Source organism: Puma concolor, chromosome D1 (assembly GCF_028749965.1).
Source record: "Puma concolor isolate L17-30 chromosome D1, mPumCon1.1.hap2, whole genome shotgun sequence".
Lineage (NCBI taxonomy): Eukaryota > Metazoa > Chordata > Mammalia > Carnivora > Felidae > Puma > Puma concolor.
The window spans coordinates 110430-134924 of NC_141676.1; the positions used below are offsets into that span (position 1 = coordinate 110430).

Consider the following 24495-nt stretch of genomic DNA (forward strand, 5'->3'; position numbering starts at 1 on the left):
AGAGGTGTGAGGGGGGCCGGTGGGGAGCAGGTGGTCAGGGATGCTAGCTGGCCTGCCCTCTGGGTGGGGGCGGGCACCATTGCAGGCTTCTGAGCAGAAGGCACTCTCAGGGTGGCTGTGGCTGTGTTAACAAGGGCTATATAGGGCAGAGCATAAGTAGGGTGTGTGGACTGTCCATCCAAGAGGAGGGCTTGCTCTCAGAGGTGGCCGGGTGGCAGTGGGGGTGATGGAGCTGACAAGCCGTGGAAAGTGGAGAACAACAGGATTTGTGGACAGAAGTGGAGGGGGTGGACCACCGGGGCCTGAGCACCTGGACAGGTGGAGTCCCCATCGCCGACACCTGGGGAGGCCACAGGAAGAGCAGACTTCCAGGCACACGTTGGCTCTGAGTATCTCCTGCTGGGCCCAGGGGTGGAGCACAGACATCTGGGTCAGGCGCGGGGCCAGAGAGGCTAGGAGACAGACCCGTGGCCTAGCCGCCTTAGAGGGCCCAGGCGGGGGATGCAGACTGGGGGTGCGACGGGCTGGGCAGGGCATGAGGAAGAGCCGGAGCGAGCGAAGAGGACTTCTGCAGAAGGAGGACCACCCGCGCCACTCCCCGGAAGGGGAGACCCGGGAGGGAGGAAGCCGCGGCCGGCGAGGGGCGATCGCACACCAGAGGCCCCTGCCCCTCTCACAGCCGTCCCTCCACGCGTCCTTGAGGTCAGGGTTCAAACTGTGCGGGCCCGCGCGGCTTCCCCGGGAGGCCCGCCGGCGCGCCGGGGGCACCGGGTCGGCACACCGGCTGCTCCGCCCTGGGGCCCGGGGGCGGGGATCGCGGGGCCTTCCGGCCGAGACGGCGGCGCCCGCGACTTCTCCCTCCGGCTTGGAAGGGGCGGCGCCGAGCGAGCTGGGGCCTGGGGATACGCCGGCTGCGGTGTGGCCCAGAGACCCTCCTCCCCAGCCCGCTCCGCAGAGCTCGGGCCGCTTCCCCGCCCGGCGACGGCGCCCCTCCCCCAGGTCCGGAAGACTGAGGCCTCCGAGCTCCCCACTAACAGGTCTGGGCTTGTGGGGGCGCGGCTTGGAGAGAGCTGGCAGGGTTCGAATTGAAGTCTGAAGGTGGGAATCTGGGGACTCACTGGGTCTCTGGAGATCAGCATCAGGGGTTTGAGCGTCTCTCAGGGTTGGGGGTGTTTCCAGGGGTGGCTCAAAAGTAAGGGCTATGGAAAATCAGGGCTGAGTGCGGGTGGCCCACACCCCTCCCACCAGCTCTCGGAGGCATCCGCCAAGTTCCAGCGGGTGCCTGGGGGTTTACAGTCAGAAGAGGGAACAAGGCCGGCCAATTGTGGGGCCCCTGACGCCCCCTTTTCCAGGCCAATCTGCTGAGCAAGCCTTTCCATGGAGGATGCCAGCGAGGACCCCACCGTTTTCAGTGCCCATTCTCTGCCCGGTGACCCCCGGCTCTTGGCCACCGTGACCAACACATACTTGGGCACGCGTGTGTATCATGACACGCTGCATGTGAGCGGCGTGTACAATGGGGCTTGTGGGGACACACACCGGGCCATTCTGCCTAGTCCCCTCAACGTCCAGCTGGAGGCCCCTGCAGAGACCGGAAATCAGCTGACCAAGACCTTTGCCCTGGACACTAATACAGGTAGCCACCACTGTCCCGCTCCCCCACACCCGAGGTGAGTGCGGCAACCGACAGCAGTCCCATCCCAGCACCTCCTAACTCAGGATGCTGGCTCACAGAGAAGACGAGGGTTTCAGCCCTGCCGGCCTCCCGACCTGGCTGGCACTGGTGCGTGGGGCCGTCTGTGCAGCTGTAGCTTCCCAGATGGGGCAGCTGGGGCTCAGAGGGCGGATCCACCTTGCCGAGGGGCTGGTAGCTTGGTAACTGTCCTCGGGGGTCCTAAGTGGGGCGTGTGAGTTGCCCTGACCCCCCTCTGCCCCTCCCCAGGCTCCTTTCTGCACACTCTAGAGGGCCCCAGCTTCCGGGCCTCCCAGCGCCTCTACGCCCACCGCACGCTGCCTCACGTCCTGGCTTTCAGTGTGTCCATCACCCGCATGGCCGGGGAGAGCCGACCCATTACGGTGCTGCTGCAGTCGACCTTCTCCCCAGAAAGCCCGGACCTTCACCTGCATCTGGGTCCTGACTTCCAGGGAGCCCGGTGAGGAGGCCGTCAGGGCTGGCCAGGTAGACCGAGGAGGGAGCTGGTCCCTTAGACATGGCCGCACTCTTGCAGGTACCTTTGTGGCCACACACTCACCCCAGAGCAACCTGGGGGGCCGCAGCAGGAGGTACACATGCTATGGACACCAGTGCCCCCAGCCCTGACCCTCGGGGAAAGCGAAGAAGACCGGACCTGGGAGTTCCTGACCGTGGTGGGCGGCAGCCAGGCGGAGGCCCAAGCCTGCCTCACGGAGGCCCTGCAGCTGCAGGCGGGGGCCGCTCTGTACCCTGCCCACGCCCAGGCCTGGGCCCAGCTCTGGGCTGGCTGTGGCCTGGACGTGGTGGGGCCCCTACCACTGCGCCAGGCCCTGCGTGGTGCCCTCTATTACCTGCTCAGTGCGCTGCCCCAGCCGGGGGCCCCAGGGTACGCCAGCCATGGCCTCAGCCCTGGGGGCCTGTCCAATGGGAGCCGAGAGGAATGCTACTGGGGCCATGTCTTCTGGGACCAGGTATGTACTGTTCTACCTCCCGACACACAGCATGCACAGGTGGGGCAGCACACGGGTGCGGGGGATCCCGTGGCTGCGGGCACAGGTGTGGCTGCTGTCTCTGCCCTACCTGGGATGGGGACTGTGACTGGAGAGGCACAGAGGCCAGGGCAGAAGGGGAGCCTTCCTGGAGGAGGTGGGACGTACAGGACTTTGGTGGAAAAGAGTGACTCGGGCAGAGGGACCAGAAGGTACAAACACCAGAGCTCAGAGGGTGTGTGCCATCTGGCCAGGGCAACAGGGGCTCTCACCACGGCAAGAGGAGCAGATGCAGGCCGGGGGAGGGGGGGGGCGTGGTTAGGGTTAGCCATGGAGACTTTAACTTGGGAGTGACACTGACAGAGGTGTAGTCTAGCTGCTGAGTGGAGCATGGGTAGAAGAGGGTGAGGCCTCAGACAGGAGTGGGAGCCAGGAGAGGCTGGGACTTGGCGGACGTTGGGCACGGGAGGGACCCAGGGTGCTAACCCCTCAGCAGCCAATGCTGTGGCCCACTCTGGTGAGGCTTAGAGAAGCTGAGTCACTCACTAGGTCAGGCAGCTAGTGAGCCACAGAGCAGGCTCCCGTCCGGGCTGCCCATGCCCAGATTCTGGCCTGAGCTCCGGGGCAGACCCAGAGGCCTGCTGGGGAGGGGAAGTACTGCGCCGGGCACCGGGCCGGGGGAGCGTTCGGCCTGGAGACTGGGCCGTGGGATGGGCAGGTGTGGATGGCCCAGGATGGAGCCAGGGTGGGCAGCAGAGGAAGAAGCTGGAAGGAGACAGAGGGGCTGCTGGGGAGGCGGCATGGAGCAGTGCTGACTCTGGCCAGGGCAGAGTGTGGGCAGACGGGAGAGAGAAGGGAGCGAGAGCTCCTGAACCAGGGGCCCTTGGCTGTGCTCTTAGGATCTCTGGATGTTCCCAAATATCCTGATGTTCCACCCAGAGGCCGCCAGGGCCCTCCTGGAGTACCGCATCCGGACGCTGGGTGGGGCCCTAGACAATGCCCGGAGGCTGGGCTACCAGGTGAGGGGGACCTGGTTGCCCACCCTACAGGGCCCCCTGAAGGGCCTGATGTCCCCACATCCCTCCTAGGCCTGCACCCCTCACCTCAGGTTCCTCTCTGGGTGGGGCTGGGTTTCCCAGATTCTTACACAGGCTCACGGCACCCCTCAGCCTGTGCCGTAGAGGCAGCAAGAACAGGCCTGGCCGGGGCTCACCTAGAGTCCCCTTACTGCCCTGGCCCAGGGTCAGCACAAAGGGAAACTGGGCAAAGCCGCCTGGCCTATGATAGGGGCACACACTGGGCACTCAGAGCCTGCAGGCCCCCATGAGGGCACCCGGACAGTCAGTGCCCCCCCCCCGTTCTCCTTGGCTGAAGGCTGAGGATTGGGAATGGTGGACTACCCTGTGCCCCCACGCCCAGAACAGTCAAGCCTGTTCCATCCCCCCAACTCCTCAGGGAGCCAAGTTTGCCTGGGAGAGTGCGGGCTCTGGTCTGGAGGTGTGTCCGGAGGACATTTATGGGACCCAGGAAATTCATATAAACGGAGCTGTGGTGTTGGCTTTCCAGCTTTACTACCACGCCACCCAGGTGAGGCGTCAGCACGTATGACCAGCCCCCCGACGTGGCCATGACTTCCTGCCTGGAGCCGGGCCTTCACTGCTGGGCACTCAGAAGGGTGGGCACTGACAAGACATGCAGGGGCCAGTGAGGACCACAGTCGTGGATGGCGTGGCCTCTGTCCCACCCTCTCCCGCTCTCCCAGGACTTGCAGCTCTTCCGAGAGGCCGGTGGCTGGGACGTTGTCAGGGCTGTGGCTGAGTTTTGGTGTAGCCGTGTGGAGTGGAGCCCTGAGGAGGAGAAGTACCACCTGAAGGGTGAGGGCACGGCAGGGGTGGGGGGGGACGGTCACGGGGAGGGGTTGCTGATGGGGGAGGGGAGGCATGGATGTCCACGGCAGGGAGAGTGGGTGGCCACAGACCGGTGGGCCAGGGGGGATGCTCTTCAGTTCAGCGTGTGATCTCTGGCGGCCGATGGTGCCAACCGCACCCTGGCCACCGGCATCGGGGGCAGATCCCCGAGACCCTGCGCTGAGCACCTCCTTGCACTCGTGTGCCCAGGAGTCATGCCCCCCGACGAGTACCATCCGGGGGTCAACAACTCGGCGTACACCAACGTCCTGGTCCAGAACAGGTCAGACCCAAGACCCCTGCCCAAGTTCCACGTGCAGGGAGCCAGCCTGGAGGGCTAAGGCTAGAGCCCCCCCCTTCCTACGTCTACCCCTAGCCTGCGCTTTGCGGCTGCCCTGGCCCAGGACCTGGCTCAGCCTGTCCCCAGTGAATGGCTGGCAGTGGCCGATAAGATCAAGGTGCCCTTCAACCCAAGGCGGAACTTCCACCCTGAGTTTGACGGGTACCAGCCTGGTGAGTGTACTTGGAGCTGCCTTGGGGCCCCTTCCCCACCCCCTCCACAGGACTGGATGCCCCCAACCTGACTGAGCAGCCCCCACCAGCTTGTCTCCCCGTGAGCAGCACCTGTCCCTCCACAGGAGAAGAGGTGAAGCAGGCAGATGTCGTGCTCCTGGGATACCCCATCCCTTTCCACTTGAGTCCTCATACCCGCAGGAAAAACCTAGAGATTTATGAGGCCGTGACGTCCCCAAAGGGCCCTGCCATGACCTGGGTAAGGAGACTGCAGGGTGTGGGGGAGGGGCGGTCCTCACTAGCTTCTGTCTTCCCTCCCCACGCAGTGGGCTTCAACCCAGTGTGTTCTCTGACCTCTGACCTCTGGCCCCAGAGCATGTTTGCAGTGGGCTGGATGGAGCTGAAGGAGCCACGGCGGGCGCAGGACCTCCTGGAGAGGAGCTTTGCCAACATCATGGAGCCCTTCAAGGTCAATTCACAAGCTGACCCCACTTGCCTCCCACCCGGGCCCCTTGGCGGTAGGAGTGGGAGCCCAGCCTTGGGACGGGGGAGTCACCGCAGGGTCAGGACCCTTCTGGAACAGGGGCAGCAGCCTCGTGGCGCCCATGTCCTGGGAGTCAGTGCACTAACTGCCTTCCACGGGCAGGTGTGGACAGAGAATGCAGATGGGTCCGGCGCTGTGAACTTCCTGACGGGCATGGGGGGCTTCCTGCAGGCAGCACTGTTCGGATTCGCGGGGTTCAGGTGAGTGCGGCTCTGACAGGACATTCGCAAGCCCCCTACCTTCCCGCTCCTCATGAAACTCTTCCCTCCCCCCAGGATCACAGGGGCTGGCATGACCTTCGACCCCATGTGTCTGGCAGAGGTCTCTGGGGTACGCATCTACGGCATCTCTTACCAAGGGAACAAGCTTGACTTCTCCTTCTCCAAGGACTCAGTGACGATCGAGGTTAAAACCCGGGCAGGGCCCTGGGCCCCCCTGCTGGAGGCTGAGCTGTGGCCATCACACACTCGACTCCCCCTGCTCCCAGGTAGGCCGCCACCCCCAGACTCACCCAAGGGTGCAGAGCACGTCACCTCCCCAGGGTAACCCCCCATTCAAAATGCCCTCCTCCCCCTGCAGGGTACAGAGTCTCCTTTCCCTCCTCAGCTGGACGGATACAGAGGTCACTCTCGTAGGAAGCAGAGGCAGCAAGTTGTTCTCCAAGAGTTTCCTAGGAGAATTTTTGGAAGACGTTAGACACCTGCCCCAGAACCCACAGGACCCCCTGTGGGACACCATTGGGTCCTCCAACCCCCACCAGTTCCCTTGCCCTGGCGCTGTCTTGGCCACTGCACCTGACTGATCAGGGCTTCAGGGATGTCTCGGGTCCTCCCATCTGCCCGCTCCCTCTGTGGGCGCCCCCAGCTGGCTGCACCCTCATCAACACCCTCCTGGTCGGCTGAGTCCCTCCCTCCTGTCCATTCTCCAACCAGCAGTCAGGCTCACAGGCTCCAGGGAAAGTCTGAATTCGTTGGCCCGAAGTTTAAGAAGGTCTGCCTCCAGCCTGAGCCCCTCCCCCAATGGCCTCCTCAGCCACATCTGTGCCTGCCTTTGTGGCTGACACCTGCCGCACCTGTCCCTTCCCCAGGATGCCTCAGGGTGGGTTGGGGGCGTGGCTTCCTCTCTGCCGAGGAGGCAGAGACAGATGCAGGCCTCAGTGTGCGGGATGGCAGGGGTGGGGCATGAGGCAGAATTGCTCAGTCCCCTGCAGAATCCCTCAGGATTCTCATTTGCAGACCAAAAAGGAACCTGGTGTGTCCGACAGATGGGGTCGGGCACGGTGGGGTCGAGGGGCTCTCAGGCTGTCGTGGACCCTCCGCATCCTCAGTCCTTGGCTGCTCCAGCCCCTGGGCCACTTCGGTCAGGTTGGATGGTCTCCATCACAGGCCTTTCCTCAGCCAAGAAGAGAGGGGGATGGGCTGCAGAGCGAGACCTTACATCTTCCCTCTGACCAGCCAGAAGAACTGGGGCCAAGTGTGCATGGCTTCAAGGCCACAGGCCTGGGCCCATCTGTGCTGACGGGCTGCCCATGGCCCGAGGCTCTGTTCAGCCTCTCCCCCTGGGGCCTCAGCCCCCCAGCTGGCACTCCCACGTTGGGTCCTTGGGAATTTCTCAAGAGTGAGATGAGATCTGCCACCACAGTCTTGGTGAGAGCCCGAGGAATTAAAGTTGCGTGCTGAGAAAAGTTTGCCCTCAGAAGCTGGTACGCTCCTTCCTTCTGGAAGCAAGGGCTGCATGGTGGATGGGTCGGATCGAGAGGCGCAGGGACCTGCTCACTTAGAGCAAGCAGTTGGGCCAGCCACTTCCCTTCACTCTCACTTCGCTCTGGCAAACCCCTGTGCGCTCTCTGTTCTCGGTGGAGAGTTAGTGCAGGTTCTCCAAGAAGCAGACACCGGGCAGACAGAGCCACGTGAGGGAGGGGGGGGAAGGCAGGTGGCCAGAGGCGTCGGGGATCCCGAGGCTCATCTCTGGGTTACTGCAGGGAGCAGCACATGGGAAGAAGCGTGGCCTCCAAGCTGTAGAGCTGCATGCACGGCAGTGCTGATTCCCAAGGGTACGTGACCTCCGAGAACAGAGCCAACACCTTGGTGGGGCTCGCTTGGCTGCCCACAGGCTCTCCCTCAACTGCTGGCTGTGTGGCAAAGGACAGAGTGGACCTGCTGATGTCGGGTGGCTGGGGAGTGGCCCAGCAGAGCAGATGCTTATCTTTGCGGCCCTGGAGCCAGATGTGGGCGCAGACATCAGGTGGGGCAGTAGGTGGCCCCGTGTGTATAAGCCATGTATGTATGCAGTCCCCTGTACACATAGTGAGGTGACCCTCTGAGGGGGCCATGATAGGGTGACAGTACCCATGTGCTGGCATGGCTGGTCAAGGCTGGCCGGGGCAGCCAACTGCCTAAACTTGGTCAGGGTCCCTCAGCCTCGCCAGGAGACGAGTCCCCTGTACACATAGTGAGGTGACCCTCTGAGGGGGCCGTGGTAGGGTGACAGTACCCATGTGCTGGCATGGCTGGTCAAGGGTCCGTGGCAGCCAACTGCCTAAACTTGGTCAGGGTCCCTCAGCCTCGCCAGGAGACAGTCTGGGGATAGGGAGGGCTGCTGGTGACCTTCCCCCATGACCAAAGGGGACAGCAGACCATCCCATGCTTAGGGACGTCAACCTGGCCACATGCAAGCTGATGCTAACTCCCAACCTGTGCACCCAGCACAGGTCACTCCCTTCTTGGGCCAAACCTGGTACTCAGGGTCGGCACGCTCTCTCCATCCTGGTCCAATCACTGGCACACTGCCCTTGTCCTTGGCACGACCTGGGACCGGCACCCAGCAGGGGCCAGGCCCCAGGCTGCTCACACCCCTACTGCAGGGGCCGGCTCAGAGCAGCACATGCTCCAGCTTACAGCTGGGCTACTGTTGGCATGCCGCCAGGACACCATCCCTACGGGCACACTGTGGAGACAGCTAGGTAAGTCGTCGGCTGTCACGGGAGAAGAGGGGACTCTGAGGCTCCAAGTACAGCAGCTAGACAGACCCCTACCCCCAACCCAGGCAGATGGGTAGGCAAAGGGGGCTCCCTGGGTGGGGAAGGAACCCTGGGTGGGGTGCTCAAAACCCTGAGCCGCCCGGCAGTTAAGGCCCCTGCAATTAGCCTGCCCTGTCATTGGACCGGCCACAGTGAGGCCTAAGGGACTTCATCCCCAGCCACACAGGGTGTGTGCATGTGCTTAGCAACCTCCTCTTGCCAGGCTCCGCTGGTTTCCGGGAAGGGGGGAACACCAAGGATGCCCAGAAAGTGTCCTCACTCCCAGTTTCCTCCCTTCATGCAAGTGTGTGTCTGTGTGATAAGTGTGTGCATGGGTGACAAGGACATGCCTGTGTGCTCGTGTGTCTTTGTGTCCAGCCCCGCTGACCCAGGAGGGAGGAAACCCACCGTGGGGACTAAGCTTTCTCAGAGTGCGAGGAGTGCAGGGGCCACAGGAACAGACAGAGTGACTCCCCCCAACCCACTGACAGAAACATGCAGGGCGAGGACCCAAGATGTCCTCCCAGGGACTCCCACTTAACACACGTGCACACACATGGGTAAGGGCACACGTGTTCTGGAAGGGGGGCCGCTAAACCACAGTGCCCGGCAGGGCAGCAGAGATCAAAAGCCTGAGTTCCCAAACTTCATTCTAAAATACTCTGGGGCCTCCACCCCAGAAGCCACAAGCCACCCAGTGCCTGAGTGAAGGGGACAGTTGGGGCCCAGCAGACAGAACAGGTCACCCTGCCATCATGCTGGGGTCAGTCCAGGGCGGAGGGTGGCTTGGGTGGTCCCTGGGGTAGCTCCCCTCAGGAAGAAACCCTCTCTCTCCCCTGCAAGAAACCCAGGAGGCACTGTCCAGAACCAGGCGCTTTAATTGTGAAATCCAGGCTGAGTCTGGTGAGTGGGGCAGGAGGTTCCGGCCTGGGGGCAAGGAGTCAGGGGGGCGGGGACCACTGGGGTTAGAGTGAGGCCACTGGGGTCCAAATGAGGGCTCTTCAGGGTCAGCATTAGGTGCCCAGGCTGGGGTGGGAGGAGTGGGCATCAGGCCCTGTGGCGGAGTCAGGTTTCCAGGGGGTCAGGGTGGAGCCCCTGGGGCAGCCCCTGGGGGGGTGGTCCTGGCGTCAGGATCCGTGGGTCAGCAGGCGGACAAGGCCCAGCCTGTCAGTCATAGTCCGAATCGTCGAACTTGGTGCTAAAGAAGGCAGCAGAGTCCTTGGCCAGCCGGGACAGGTGCAGGGCACCGGTCACCACCAGCGCCAGGAGCAGGAGAGGCGGTACCAACGCCCACATCGTGGCCAGGATGTTGTAGCACTTGGCCTTGGAGCCAAAACGCCGGGCTGCCTCCAGGTCTCCAGCCACCTTCTGGTCTCGGGCCTGCGGACCAGTGAGTGGCAGGGCCGGGTCTTTACACGCGCTGGGGGCCCTGCCTCCTGCCCCTCCCACTGCAGCTGTGGACCCAGAAGCCATCCCAGGCCCGCGTGGGGCTCCAAGGACCCTCTGTGGGTGGGGAGTCCCTGGACGCGGAGAACCCCCGCCCCCCCCCCCCCCCCCCAGCGAAGCCGGGGTGGGGGTGGGGGTTAGGGGCTTTGCTTACAGGAGCCCTCAGCATGGGGAAAGTACTGATGAAAGAGAAGCCCTTGGGAAGCCCCCACCCACTCTGTGTTCTTTTGCGTGGACTAGACCCTACCCCCCCCCCCCCCCCCCCGCAGGACAGACTCTTACTGAGGAACCTCAAGGGAGAAGCCCTCACGAGGTGGAGAGCTTGTCCAGCGCCTCGCTCATGGAGTGGCCCTTTGACAAGCGGCTCCCCCTCCGCCAACCCCCTCCCCCCACGAGCCCCTCAGGCCCTCCGGAGAGCGCCCCCCCCCCAGCCCCACCCCTCCCCGCCAGCCCACCTTGATGGAGTAGGCCAGCGCCAGGAAGCCGAGGCAGCACAGGTTCAGGTAGAGGGTGCTGAACACCGACCAGATCAGGTGGTCTCGAGGTGGGGGTCGCGGCGCCCCCACAGTGAGGGCCGTGTGGGCGGCGCCGTCCTTGCGGGGCGTCGGGGCCCGGGGGTCCTCGCGGGGGTACGACGTGTCCATGGGTTCCAGCGCCGTCTCCTCCTCGCTCGGGCTCCCGCTTCGAGGGTGGGCGCCCAGGGCCGCTTATAGCCCCGCCGCCACCCTCCCGCGGCCCGGCCCGGCGCCGCCCGCTAAATATAACGACAAATTACAGCCCGGCGCAGCCGGGAGCGCGGCCCCGCCCCGCCCCCCGCTGTCCCCCCCCCCCCACCCGCGCGAGCCCCGTCCCCCCGCCCCCGGGAGCCCCCCGGGGCTACGGAAAGGAAGGGGCGAGCGCCGGCTGCAGACCGCCCCCTCCCCACCCTCGGAGCTGCTGCCACCTCGGGGCTGTGGGTGGGCGCGATGCCGCCTCAGCTGCAGAGCCGGGCTGGAGACCCCCGGGCTTGGACTCTATCCCCAGAACCCAGAGCTCAGGCGCTGCCCTGTCACCTCGGGCCGCCAGTGTCCAGCGGCGCGGGGCGGAGGGGGGTGGGGGATACAGAAGTCGCTGCCCATGTACCCGCGGGAGGAGACGAGCCATAGGGGGACGGAAGAGGGGCTGTGCCATGCTAGGGGGTCAGGCATGCAGGAGGCCCCAGCACCCGCCGTGTGGTTGCGTCACGTGCCACAGTGAACCCTCTCCCCTGGTGGGCACGCAGCTGCTTCTCGGCCTCCTCGGCTGGTGTCCTCATGAGTCCTCAGAAGTTTGGAGGACTGTTTTGCTCTCCCTCTGGAGGGTCCAGCAGCCCCCCGAATGCCATCTGTGTACCAATGACCTGCATTTTCATCACAGGACCAGACTTCACTGCTGAACACCCCCCCCCCCCCCCCCACACACACACACACTCCAATGCTTAAGTGCCGACCCTGGGAACAGGGCTTTCAGAAAGGTCTCCAACCTAACTTTTCCTCAAGAGACCACAGGTTCCTGTCCCCCAACCTCCTGTCTTCATCAGTGGGAGTCCTTACAACAAAGTACCACCAACTGAGTGGTTCATAAACACCAGATTTGTTCCTCATGCTTCTGGAGGCTGGAGGTCAGATCAGGGTGCCGGTGTGGACAGATTCTGGGGAGACCACCCTCCCGGTTACAATATGGCCAACTTCTCACGGTGTGCTCCTGTGTTGGAAGGGGCTAGGGACTCTGTAGGGTCTCTTTTTTTTTTTTTTTAATTTTTTTTTTCAACGTTTATTTATTTTTGGGACAGAGAGAGACAGAGCATGAACGGGGGAGGGGCAGAGAGAGAGGGAGACACAGAATCGGAAACAGGCTCCAGGCTCTGAGCCATCAGCCCAGAGTCTGACGCGGGGCTTGAACTCACGGACCGCGAGATCGTGACCTGGCTGAAGTCGGACGCTTAACCGACTGTGCCACCCAGGCGCCCCTGTAGGGTCTCTTTTATAACAACATCAATCCCATCATGAGGCCCCACCCTCGTGACCCAATTACCTCCCAAAGCCCCGGCTTCGTGATATCATCACTTTGGGCACTGGGATTTCAGCAAATAAATTGTGGGGGACACATTCAGTCCATTGCTCTCCCTCTGCCCAGTCTCCCAGCACAGGTGACGGGAGCTCTGCCTAGCCAGCTGTTCAGGCAAAAAGCATTGGCTTACCCCCCTTTTCCCTCTGTCGCCCACACCAAGTCCATGTGGCCTGTCTCCCAGGGCAGGCCGAGTGTCATCACCCTGTGATGAATGGCCTCTGAGACCAGGTCACACTCGCCCCCCCCCCCCCCCTTCTCAGTACTGAAACCAGAGTGATCCTGTTACAACAGAAGACAGGTCATAGCCTCCCTCTGCTCAGAACACTGCAGTGGCTCCCACCTCACTCCCAGTGAGATCCGAAGTCATTGCAATGGCTAATGGCCATTGGCTGATTAATAGCTAATGGCTAAGGCCCTGCGAGGTTGTTCCAGGCAGACCCCAAGGAGATCTGTGTGTAGGATGCTTCACAGGAACGTTGTTGGGGTCGAGCCCTTGGAAGGGAGGGGCTGCAGCAGGGTAGGGCAGAGGGAGAAGGGGAAGCCAAGCCACAGTGAAGCCCAGAGCTAACCTTCAGGCTCTCTGGAGCTCGGGTGGCCCTTGCGAGACGTCCGGAGCAGGGCAAAGGGCCCCGTGTGTACACCACTGTGTTGATTGGACATGGGAAGCAGGGTACCTCTCAGAGGAGGTGTGACCCCCCCAGAAGCTGGGGCAGCGAGCCCTTCCTTCCCCATAGTGGGTCTGAATGTGCATCATGGTGTTGGTACAGGCTCTGGGGCGGTCTTTCCAGGGCCTCAGTAGTCCCCTCATCCTGGGGGGGGACTCAGAAGGAGGTGAGTGGAAAGGGCTGTCTTCTGCTGCTGCCGCTGGTCTCGGGGCCACACAGAAGGCATCGTCTCTCTCCGCTGGAATCCGTCCCACGTTCACCTCACCCTCGGCCACCACCTCTGCTAGGCCCGGCAGATGACTGTGTGATGTGAGCCCTTCTCCGGCAGACCTGGGGCCTGGTCACCACACTCTTCCTGGGGCCGGAGTGCTGCACGTGCCCATTTACCATCAAAACTGGGCAAGAGGGGGCCTGCTCCCCACCCCATGTAGAACAGCAGCCCTCCCTCGTCTCCGGGACCTTGTCCGTGGCCCTGCTGGGAGAAAGCCGGTGTCCATGTGGCATCTAGAGCCAGTAGGCCAACAGTACCTGGTTGGGTCACGCGATGGAAGCTTTCCCACTTTGGGAAACGGAAGCTCTGAACTCACAGAGCCCATGGTAGCAGGATGGAGGCTGTGTACGCGTGGAAAGGCAGAACCGCCAGGCCTGCCCTTGGGCCCTGTATCCTACCCCGTGTAGTCTACCCACGGCGACACAGCACTTCATACCCTTCTTTGATCTGGTGGCTACCTTCTGGGTCATCACCTCCGCTCTGCTTGCTCAAGTGGGCAGCTTGGGGAGAGGTGTGTTACTGGTAGACCCGAGCCTGCATACCCAACGTGGAGTATGATGCACATTATGGGACCCTGTATCGGGGTCAACACTCTGAGACCTCGGGAGGTGCCAGCTGAAGACGGAGAACAGGGAAGGAAACCACACCGGGAATACGTTGAACCCTCTGAGCGAAGGGCCCAAAGAAAGTAACTGGCTTGCAGCTGTGCTCCCAGGAACCATTCCCTTCCCGTGGATCCTCAGGACACCCTTGAGCGAGGGGGTATGTAGAGCATTAGACCGCAGGACACCCTGGGTGGGTGTGGGTACAAGCCCCAGCTCTGTCCAGATCTCTGCTCACACCGAGCTGACCCCTGGAGCACCGGGCTGGGAAATCTTCCTTTTCCATCATCTGGTTCGCAGGGGCTCTCCCCGCAGCCCTGGTGGGAGCAGACGGACAGGCGTGCACAGCAGTGGTGGGTGACACGGGGGTGCAAACTGCCCGTTTGATCTGGAACGTTCCACCTCCACCCTCTCACGCATCCCTGCTGACTTGGCGGGGCTGAGACAGCCCTGCTCGTGGTAGGCAGGTCTGCCACCTGGTGGCCCGTGTCCGTCTTTAGAGATCTGGGCAGGTCACTGTCCACACACCCCAGCCCTGAGGACGACTGGGTCTACATCTGGCACAGCAGCTGACACGGGGCTCCCGCCGGGCCAGTCTGCAGCACTGGCAGGTTCGAGGGTGGCACTGATTTCTGCTGCCCTTCGGGATGAGACACTGTTCTTTATTTCTCTCCCGGTGGGGGCGGGGGGGGGGGCAATTGCAGATGTCTCCACCTGGCTGGCCCCACCACCACGGCTCTGACCCTGAGGGCCACTGATCCAATGTGAGGATGAGCCAAACACCCTTTCTTTCTTTTCCGGTAACTCGTCTGAGGAATGGAAACTGCCTCCATCCTGGGGAGTTCCAGAGGCCCCCCTGAGAGTTTGATTTGGGCCTGGAGCCCCTGATTCTTTGGACCCGATGTGCCCGACCTGAAAAAGAAGCCAGGATGAGGCCTCGTTCTGGATCTTAGGGGAAAAGCTTTCAGTCTTTCACCATGGGGTGTAACGTCAGCTCTGAGTTGTCCATAGACGTCCTTTATCAGGTTGATGAATTTCCTTTCTATTTCTAGTTTTGTGTGTGTGTGTGTTATCAGGAAAGGTTGTTGGATTTTGTCAAATACTTTTTCTGCAGGAACTGAGATGATCACATGATGTTTTTTCTTCATTCTTTTAATATGGAGTATTATACTGATTGATTTTTTTAAGTTGAAGGAGAGTTGACACGCAATGTTAACTGGTTTCAGGTGTACAACATAGTGATTCCACAAGCCTGTCCGTTATGCTGGGCTCAGCACAAGTGTAGCTGCCATCTGCCACCACACAACATATGACAACGTCATTGACTGTATCCCCTATCCTGTGCTTTTCATCCTCGTGACTCACTCATTCCATAAGTGGAAGCCTGTACCCCCCCACCTCCCTTCCCTCTGACAATCATCAGTTTGTTCTCTGTATTTATGAGTCTGTTTCTGCTCTTTGCTTATTTGTTCATTTGTATGTTATCTTATTTTATTATTTTATTTCTTTAAAGATTTTCTTTTATTTGGGTGCCTGGGTCGCTCAGTCAGTTAAGTGTCCCACTTCGGCTCAGGTCATGATCTGGTGGTTCATGAGTTGGAGTCTGGGGTTGGGCTGTGTGCTGACGGCTCAGAGCCTGGAGCCTGCTTCGGATTCTGTGTTTCCCTCTCTCTCTGCCCCTCCCCTGCTCACGCTCTCTCAAAAAATGAATAAAAAATATTTTTTTTTATTTATTTTTTAAAATGTTTATTTATTTTGAGAGAGAGAGCAGGGGAGGGGCAGAGAGAGAGGGAAAGAGAGAATCCCAAGCAGGCTCTGCTCTGTCAGTACAGGGCTTGACACAAACTCTCACAAACTGTGAGATAATGACCTGAGCTGAAATCGAGAGTCAGAGGCTGAACCAACTGAGCCACCCAGGTGCCCCTCCTTTGTTTTTCAGCTGCTACATGTAAGTGAAATTGAAATCAGATGCTATTTGTCTTTGTCTGGCTTATTTCATTTGTATAATACCCTCTAGATCACCCATGTTCACAGATGGCAAGATTTCTTTTTTCTTATGGCTGTGGAATGTTCCATCATCTATACACACCACATCTTCCTTATCTGTTCACCTACAGATGGACACTTGGGCTGCTTCCGTAACTTGGCTACTGTAAATAATGCTGCAATGAACGTAGGGGTGCATGTATCTTTTTGAATTAGTGTTTTCATTTTCTTTGGGTTAGTACCCAGTGGGATCCCAGGGGACTTACTGGATCACATGTTATTACTGTTTTAATTACTTACTAGTAATTAATAGTAATTAATTACTATTTTGAGGAATATAATAATCGCTTTTTACTTCTTAAACTATCATTACATTTCTGGGAGAAATCCCATTTGGTCTCAGTGTATACTCTTTCTGATATGTTGCTGGATTCAGAGTGCTAGAAATTCATTGAGTATTTTCCATCTATAGTCATAAGGGACATATCAGTTATATCTTAGTGCAGAGCCTGCTTCAGATCCCCTGTCTCCCTCTCTCTCTGCCTCTACCCCACTCGTGCTTTGTCTCTCTCTCTTGCTCTCTCAAAAGTGAATAAAAACATTTAAAAATAAAAAAAAAAACTGAGCAGCTAAGACTTGTGCATGTCAGTGTAAACACCAGCCAAAACACGTAAAAGCAACAAAATGGGGGCTAAGAAGGACAAAAAGAAATGACAAAAAGAATGACAGATGACAAACTGGCAGAATGTTACGGCATGAGGGCACATGGAAGCCAAGTTCTAAAGGGGTCTTGACCCAAATCAAAACTCTCAGTGGGCCCCCAGGCCGTCCCAACAGGCTGCTTCCACTCCTCAGACCAGGAAAGGGAATAGAAGTAAACGGTGATTGGCTCATCCTTGCACTGGATCAGTGGCCTTCTGGGTAAGAGCCATCGCGTGGTGGGGCCAGCCAGGTGGGGACGTGGGCCACCAGGTCACCTGGCGGCAGAGTTGCCCACGTGAGCAGGGTTGTACAAGACCTGCCAAGTCAGAGCTCTGAGTGGGCCCAGCACCAATGCATTAGAGGATGGAGCGGAACATTCCAGATCAAACAGTTTACACTACCCCATGTCATCTACCCACCGATGCCCGACACCCATCCTTCTGCTCCCGCCCGGGATCTAGGGGCAAGCACAAAGATGTCAATGTGTTGGTCCCTGAATATGAGTCTTCTGTGGTCTGATGAATGTCCTGTAGCGAAGTGTGTTGCATTTAGCTCCTACCAACTTGTAAGAGCTGATTGTTAAATATCAAGGGATTTTTTTGTCCCAATTGTGAAACACAGTTGTTGTTAAAATTAAATCATGCGGGAAAATTGTTAGGAACTCCAAAATCTATCGCCCCACTGAATCAATGAATAAACTGCCAAAGTCAACTGAATTTTTTTATTGTGGTAAAGTGTATATAACATAAAATGTACCGTATTTACGTTTAAAATTTTAACTTTGGTTAAGCATACAGCTAAGTGTCTCTACCTACAGGCTAATTATCCAAAATGCAGGTGAACACGGGAGGAGGCGTACCAGCAGAATCGGCAAGAACAGACTCTCTGTGAGATTTCGCTATTTTTCTCCTTCCCACTCATTGGTGCTTGGGGGAGCTGGGGCTCCGGGAGCCCGCCCTGTGCCCAGTGGCAGTCTGAGATCTTCACCTCCACCCAGGAACCAGAGGAGCTTCCAGCTGGCGGCTCTGGGAACTCGGGGGGTAGAGCCGCCTCATGCTAAGGCCACACGGTACGCAGGATTAAAATGCTTCCACGGGTTCAATTACATCAGCTCATCTGGAGCACAGAGGAGAGAATGTAGGAGCCAGCTTCATGTCAAGGCCCAAACAAAACGGGAAACACCTCGGATCTTAGTAGTCCAAGGCCTCTTCCGCACGCTGAGAAAATGTAGGTGAAACACGCCTGTGCTCTCCTTGTGGATGGAAATGTGAGGAAGCCCAGCTATTCCCTCTCCAAGTGACTGCTCGACGCCCGTGGGTCATGGCTCCTGTGGGTCCTTCTTCACATTGGGTTCAGATCCCGTCAGGAGGGAGGCTGAAGCTCCTTCAGCCCTTCACAGTTGGATCAGTTCCCGTGTGGACCCTCGTTTCTCTCAGCTCCGGCCGGAGCCACTGTGTCCACAAACACCACCTGAGCCCTTTCCGCGCCACGTGCAGCCTGCTCGCTGCTGCTGACACAGACTCCCCACGCCCACAAGTGCCGTCCCCTGGCCCGCGGTCTGGGCACACAGGGCTGGGCGCTGCAGGTGTGAGGGCAGGGATGAGAGCGGGGCCCGGGAGTTGCTCTGGTGCCCAGATTATTCCCATGCTTGTCCCCGGGGCCTTTCTCAGGCCCATGTCGGTCCCGTCTGAGGCTCGAAGGGTCTCCCAGCCGCTCCTGCCCCAGCCCCAGTGGGGGGCTTAAGTGTGGCCCCACGCTGTGCTGTGTAGTAAACTGCTCCCTTAACATGGCCACTCCTCAGACGTTGTCCTGTGGGCCACAGCAGCCTTCCTACCTGGAAACACCTCAGAAACTCTTCTCACCATGTGGCTTTTCCGTTGGCGTAAGATTAGTCGATCTATGCACCAGTCAGGGCTGAAGGATGGGAAAAAGGAAAAAAATGACTGAAACCAGCTCCTAAGCCAAAGTCTAAACTGTCGCATAATACAATTCTTTGTCTTTAGAAAACCCTTCTCTTTAGCCCCCATGATGTTATTTTTGACTGATTCTCCACTAAGCTTCAGTAAACAGGAGGGACAGAGTGGACTTGACCCTATCCAAGTAGACCTGGAGGTTGCACTGGTAGGTGGCAAATGACATTAGCAGAGAGCCTCCAGCAAGGAGCAGGCAGCGCGTCACGCAGGACCCCGGTCGGTGCTCAGGGTCCACCAGTGGCCCAAGGACACATCTGGCAGAAGCACGTGGACAGAGGCCTGACCACGTGCCCCTCAGTCCTCAGCTGGTGGCCTTCCTGATGGGAGTCCACTCTGGGGAGAGAAAACGCCGACGAGGGTTTATACAACAAAGTGGCATTCATTCCATAATTGCCAGACATGGCGATGGCAGGACCGTGGGACAGAAAGGCCAGGGGACCCTTGGGGCTCGAGTGAGCTGCCAACCAGCTGGCCCGAGCCTCATGGCCCGGGGTACCCAGTTGGGTGCTCTGTCCCGGACATTAGGCCCGGCTACAGGGCACGCTTTGGCCAATGAAAAATCAAAAGATGTGAAGTGAGCAGTGTTTTGAAAGTGTTTGTGTATGGGGTTTGCCCTCTTGCAACTCTGCTGTGGCCACAAACATGCTTTAGGAAGGCGGCTTGCCCCCAGCCGGCACCAACCCTAAGGCAAAGCCATGACTACTGACCTACGGTGTGGTACACCAGAAGTGAATGTGTCTTCCTGCGCTACTGAGGCTTTTGTTAAGTGGCATTATTTTGCAATAGCTAAAATCATATTTAAAAATACAAGCTAAAATGAAACGATACACATAATGTGAAAAGGCAGACCATAAGGAACATAACCCAAAATAATAATAATTATATTAAATGTAAATTGAGGGAGTACTCCATTTAAAAGTCGAGGGGCACCTGGGTGGCTCAGTCAGTTGAGCATCCGACTTGGGCTCAGGTCAAGATCTCTCGGCTCGTGGGTTCGAGCCCCACGTCGGGCTCTGTGCTGACAGCTCGGAGCCTGGAGCCTGCTTCGGACTCTGTGTCTCCCTCTCTGTCCCTCCCCCACTTGTACTCTGTCTCTCTCTGCCTCTCAAAAATAAATAAATGTAAAAAATAAAATAAAAAAATTATTATACTAATACTGGACAACATAGACTTTAAGGGGAGAAGCATTACAAGGGGATATTTCAGGATGGGAAAAAAAAAAAAAAACCCAGCCCAAGACATATCATATTCTAAGTGCAAAGGTATTGAAAGCAGCTAGATAAACAACCAATACACCTTATCTATAGAAAAGACAACATTGAAAGAAGAAAAAAAAAAATCCGTTTACCTGGAGTATTCCACATATAGTGAAATTATTCCTCAAAAGTGAAGGTGAAATGTATTTTCTCAAACAAAAACAAGGAATTTGTTAGCAGACCATGTAAGAAACGTTAAAAGAAAATTTTCAGGCAGAAATAAAACTATATAGGTTAGAAATTTTAATCTCCATGAAGAAAGTACCTCAGAGAAGGAATAAACAAAGGTAAAATAAAACATTAATTCTTGTTCTTAGTTGAGTGAAAATTGAGAATAGCTACCGTTGGGGGGGGGGCATCTGGTGGCTCAGTCAGTTGAGCATCTGACTCTTGGTTTCGGCTCTGCTCTTGATCTTGCAGCTCGTGAATTCGAGCCCCGCATGGGGCTCCGTGCTGATGGTGTAGGGCCTGCTTGGGATTCTCTCTCTCCCCGTCTCTCCACCCTTCCCCTGCTCACGTGCACGCTCTCTCTCAAAATAAATGAATAAACTTAAAACCAAGAGTAGCTCCTAGGTTACGGTGACCATGGTGACAATAGTTGGTTATTATTGCATAAACAAGGCAAAATGAATGATGGCAATATTTTGAGGGATGGAAGGGAGGAGTTAGGAACACATCGTATGAGTTCCCTGCACCATCAGTGAAGTAGTACCTGTTATTTGAAGGTGGACACGGTTACAAACGTATAGAAGGTGCTTTCAGCTAGAATGCTTAAAACACACTTTCCACTCCAAATCCTCTCTGCCGTAAAAGAAGGAGCAAAAGCAAAACTTGTAATAAAACTTTTTAGAACTCTGGAAATTAGCAAAATGTTTGCACTATCTGGGTATGATTTAATCAAGAAAAAAACTGAATCTGGGGCACCTGGGAGGCTCAGTCGGTTAGGTGTCCAACTTCAGCTCAGGCCACAATCTCACAGTTTGTGGGTTCAAGCCCCCACATCGAGCTCTGTGCTGACGGGGCAGAGCCTGCTTGGGATTCTCTCTCCCTCTCTCTCTGCCCCTCCCATGCTAGTGCACTCTCCCTCTCCCTCTCAAAATAAATAAATAAACAAAAAGAAAAGAAAATCTGAATCTTTATAAGAACAGTGAACTTTGTGGTGTTTTAACTCTCCATAATCCCGTCAACCACTCCTACCAACCCTTTGGTAACTTAAAACTGCTGACCCTAAAAATAAAACTAGCAGTATTTTACCAGCAAAATAGCAGAGAATTGCAATCTAGGACAGCTAGTTATGTCAAAACCACAAGCAAGGTGCCCTTCTTCCTCTGGGAATGCCAAGGGCCGCCCGGAGTGGGGGTGGTGGCGAGAGCTCCCCCTGCTGGCCAGGTTAGTGAGGTTGCCTTTGCCCAGTTTCACAAAATCCAACAGCCCCCAAACCTCCCAGGTGACCATAGCACCTGGAAAGAAGTCTGGAGTTTCTTTACAGAGACTTGGCACTATTTGAGCACTGTGATGACGCCCTGGGATACACTAGTCACAGTGGTCTTCTCTTCTGGCCTAACTCAGAGTTTGCACAGTGTGAACACATTTTCTCCCTGGACGTTTGTTTAAAAACTTCAGGAGCAATCAATTGTTTAACATCATGGCTGCTTGAGGCAGCACAGAGTATTAGGGGGCAGACAGTAAGGTAACCAGAGAGCTTCAGAGGAGAAGCTGGGGGACGAGATGTCTATAGGAGATCTTTTGAAAACTTCCAACAATTCTAAAGTGGGCAAAGAACTTGAACCAACACTTCTCCCCAGAAGATAAACAAATGACCAGCAAGCACATGAAAAGATATTCAGCATCACTGCTCACTAAGGAAATGCAAATCAAAACGACAATGAGATACCACCTCATACCCATTAGGATGACTTTTACCAGTAAAACTGAAAATAGCATGTGTTGATGAGGATGTGAAAGAACAAGAACTTTCAGGCCCTGTGGGTGGGAATGTAAAGTGGTACCCCTGCCATTAACCCTAACATAGAGTCACCATGTGACCCAGCAGTTCCAGCCCTAGGTAATTACCCAAGAGGAAGCTTATACACCCGTGACAATGGCAGCATTATCCTAAAGGTGGAGACAACAACCCAAATGCCCAACAACAGATGAAGGGATAAACAAATCATGATACATATACCCACTGGAATATTATTCAGCATAAAAAGGGACAAATCCTGACACGTACTACAACTTGGATGGACCTCAAAAACATGATGCTCGACACAAAAGGTTGCATATCGTATGATTTCTTTTATGTGCTGTCTCTGGAACAGGCAACTCCATGGAGACCTTTCTAGCAGGTTAGTCGTTATCAGGGGATGGGAGAAAAGGGGAGTGGATACTGAATACTTAATGGGTATAAGATGTTTTTCTGGAGTTGATGAAAAGTTTTGAAACTAGAGAGAGGTGGTGGTTACACAACATTGTGAATACACTAAATGCTGCTAGATTGTTCACTTTCAAAGGTTATTGTATGTTATGTGAATTTCACCTCAATGGGGAAAAAAAACAGAAAGAAATCAACAAAATCTCCAACATATTCCAAGGATTTTAGAAGCCAGGAACATGGGTAGGGTTATGTTCATGTTCAAGAAAGACCTGGCAGGGTTCCGCACTCTCACCTGTGTTCAAGGAGGAAGTGAAGGTGGAGCCAGGCAGGCCCCAGCATGCTCCCAGGGCCCCTGACAAAGACAGGGGCCCTACTGGCTCCAGAAGTGTGAGAAATCTCTGTCCAAACATTAGCTCACCACAGATTTCATCAGGGACATCTGTGGTCATAGAAGACAAAGCAAATAGACTTAACAGAATTGCTTCAGACAATAGTACCAACAGCAATAATAACAACAAAAAGGGGGAGATAGCCCCCCTGGGGAAGGGGTGAATCTGGTTTCCGAAGTTACCACATTATATTAGTTTAAAAGTCCAATTTTTGTGAAAAAGAAATAATAAAATCCAGTTTTCAACCAAAGCATCACGATAAATGCAAATAAACAAGAAACTATGGCTGATACACAGGGGAAAAAAGTAGTCAATAGAAACTGTCTCTGAGCGGGGTGCCTGGGTGGCTCAGTTAGTTAACCATCTGACTTTGGCTATAAGGTCATGATATCACAGTTTGTGGGTTTGAGCCCCACATCAGGCTCTGTGATGACAGCTCAGAGCCTGGTTCTGTTTCAGATTCTGTGCCTCCCCATCTCTCTGCCCATCCCCTGCTCATGCTATCTCTCTCTCTCAAAAATAAATAAACATTAAAAAAATATTTAGGGGCACCTCGGTAGCTCAGTTGGTTAAACATCTGACTTTGGCTCAGGTCATGATCTCCCGGTTTGTGGGTTTGAGCCCTGGGTTGGGCTCTGTGCTGACAGCTCAGAGCCTGGAGTCTGCTTTGGACTCTGTGTCTCCTCTCTCTGTCCCTCCACTGCTCGCTCTCTGTCTCTCTCTCAAAATAAATAAAAGAAAATATTTTAAAAAAGAAAGAAACTGTCTCTGAGGAACTCCACATATTGTAATTACTAAAAAAAGACTATAAATCAGCTATCTGAAATCTGTTTAAAGAACTACAAGAAACCATATCAAACAAAGTAAAGTATGGGCAGGAACTCTCACCAAATAGAAAATATCAGTAAAGAGATACAAGTCATCAAAAAAGAAACAAATAGAGGGGCGCCTGGGTGGCGCAGTCGGTTAAGCGTCCGACTTCAGCCAGGTCACGATCTCGCGGTCCGTGAGTTCAAGCCCCGCGTCGGGCTCTGGGCTGATGGCTCAGAGCCTGGAGCCTGTTTCCGGTTCTGTGTCTCCCTCTGTCTCTGCCCCTCCCCTGTTCATGCTCTGTCTCTCTCTGTCCCAAAAATAAATAAACGTTGAAAAAAAAATTTTTTTTAAATAAAAATAAAAAATAAAAATAAAAGAAATAGAAATTATGGAGTGGAAAAGTATCCTCCAAAATGAAAATTTCACAGAAGAGGTCAGCAGCATAATAGAGGCAGTAGACAAAGAGTCAGTGAACTTGAAAGTAAGTCAATGGAGATTATCCAGCCTGAGAAACAGGAAGAAGGAGGGAAGGAGAAAGAGAAGGAAAAGGAGAAGGAGAAGAGAAAGAGAAGGAGAAGAAAAAGGGGAGGAGGGAGGAGGAGGGGGAGGAGAAGGAGGAGGGGAAGAAGGGAGGAAGAGGGGGACAGGGCAGGAGGAGGGGAGGGGGAGGAGGAGAGGGAGGAGGGGAAGAAGGAGGAGAGGGAGGAGGGGAAGAAGGAGGAGAGGGAGGAGGGGAAGAAGGAGGAGGAGGGAGGAGTAGGGGAAGGAGGAGGAGTGGGAGGAGGAGAAGAAGGAGGAGAGAGATGGGGAGGAGGAGGAGGAGAAGAAGGAAGAAGAGGAGTAGAAGGAGGAGGGGGAGGAGGGAGATGGGGAGGAGAAGGAGAAAGAGAAAGAGGGGAGGATGGGGGGAAGGAGGAGGAGGAGGGAGATGGGGAGGAGGAGAAGGAGGAGGGCTCCGTAAAGCATACTAACACATGCATAAGGGTATCCCCTAAGGAAAGGAGTGATAGAAGAGAGGCAGAAGTAAGGACTGAACACTTACCAAATGTGGTAAAAAACATATTCAATAAGTGCAACAAGCCCACAAAGGGCAAGTGCAAAGAAATCTGGCCTGGACACAACACAATCAACTCCTGAGAGAAAAATCAGAGAATTTTGAAAGCCCCAAGAAAGAAGTAACCCATCCTGTATAAGGATCCCCAGGAAGACCAGAAGTGATGTCCCACCCAAACAACAGGGACCGGCAGGCAGTGGCATGATGC

General features: G+C 56.2%; 2 protein-coding genes and 1 long non-coding RNA gene across 5 annotated transcripts; 2 read left to right on the forward strand and 1 right to left on the reverse strand.

Moving 5' to 3' along the window:
* Positions 1 to 426: 426 nt before the first annotated feature.
* On the forward strand, positions 427 to 7330 carry PGGHG (protein-glucosylgalactosylhydroxylysine glucosidase). 3 transcript variants are annotated; one of them, XM_086676457.1, is made up of 14 exons: positions 427 to 702; positions 1353 to 1636; positions 1943 to 2153; positions 2229 to 2664; positions 3582 to 3701; positions 4138 to 4269; positions 4445 to 4556; positions 4800 to 4872; positions 4966 to 5102; positions 5228 to 5361; positions 5476 to 5571; positions 5749 to 5846; positions 5922 to 6133; positions 6226 to 7330. In XM_086676457.1, exons 2-14 carry the CDS (start codon positions 1378 to 1380, stop codon positions 6279 to 6281), a joined length of 2076 nt encoding a protein of 691 aa, XP_086532583.1. In that variant the 5' UTR covers positions 427 to 702; positions 1353 to 1377; the 3' UTR covers positions 6282 to 7330. The 3 variants fall into 3 exon arrangements, with proteins under 3 accessions (XP_086532583.1, XP_086532584.1, XP_086532582.1); XM_086676458.1 differs by lacking the exon at positions 427 to 702 and adding an exon at positions 710 to 1098; XM_086676456.1 differs by lacking the exon at positions 427 to 702 and adding an exon at positions 710 to 1037.
* A 2195-nt stretch (positions 7331 to 9525) lies between these two features.
* IFITM5 (interferon induced transmembrane protein 5) lies at positions 9526 to 10878 on the reverse strand. The gene is made up of 2 exons (XM_086676459.1): positions 10567 to 10878; positions 9526 to 10045 (listed from the first exon to the last, which is right to left on the reverse strand). Exons 1-2 carry the CDS (start codon positions 10753 to 10755, stop codon positions 9833 to 9835), a joined length of 402 nt encoding a protein of 133 aa, XP_086532585.1. The 5' UTR covers positions 10756 to 10878; the 3' UTR covers positions 9526 to 9832.
* Positions 10879 to 14352: 3474 nt separating this feature from the next.
* LOC147576266 (uncharacterized) lies at positions 14353 to 15925 on the forward strand. The gene is made up of 2 exons (XR_015240615.1): positions 14353 to 14762; positions 15755 to 15925. It is a non-coding gene; the product is annotated as an uncharacterized LOC147576266 (long non-coding RNA).
* The last annotated feature ends 8570 nt before the right edge of the window (positions 15926 to 24495 follow it).

Excerpts from the sequence above, each read along its gene's own strand:
- PGGHG (XM_086676457.1), top strand. The coding sequence starts at position 1,378 with ATGGAGGATGCCAGCGAGGACCCCACCGTTTTCAGTGCCCATTCTCTG. Across the intron at positions 1,637-1,942 it reads TGCCCTGGACACTAATACAG|GCTCCTTTCTGCACACTCTA; the intron begins GTAGCCACCACT and ends GCCCCTCCCCAG. Across the intron at positions 4,270-4,444 it reads TTTACTACCACGCCACCCAG|GACTTGCAGCTCTTCCGAGA; the intron begins GTGAGGCGTCAG and ends CCGCTCTCCCAG.
- IFITM5 (XM_086676459.1), bottom strand. The coding sequence starts at position 10,755 with ATGGACACGTCGTACCCCCGCGAGGACCCCCGGGCCCCGACGCCCCGC. Across the intron at positions 10,046-10,566 it reads CGCTGGCCTACTCCATCAAG|GCCCGAGACCAGAAGGTGGC; the intron begins GTGGGCTGGCGG and ends ACTGGTCCGCAG.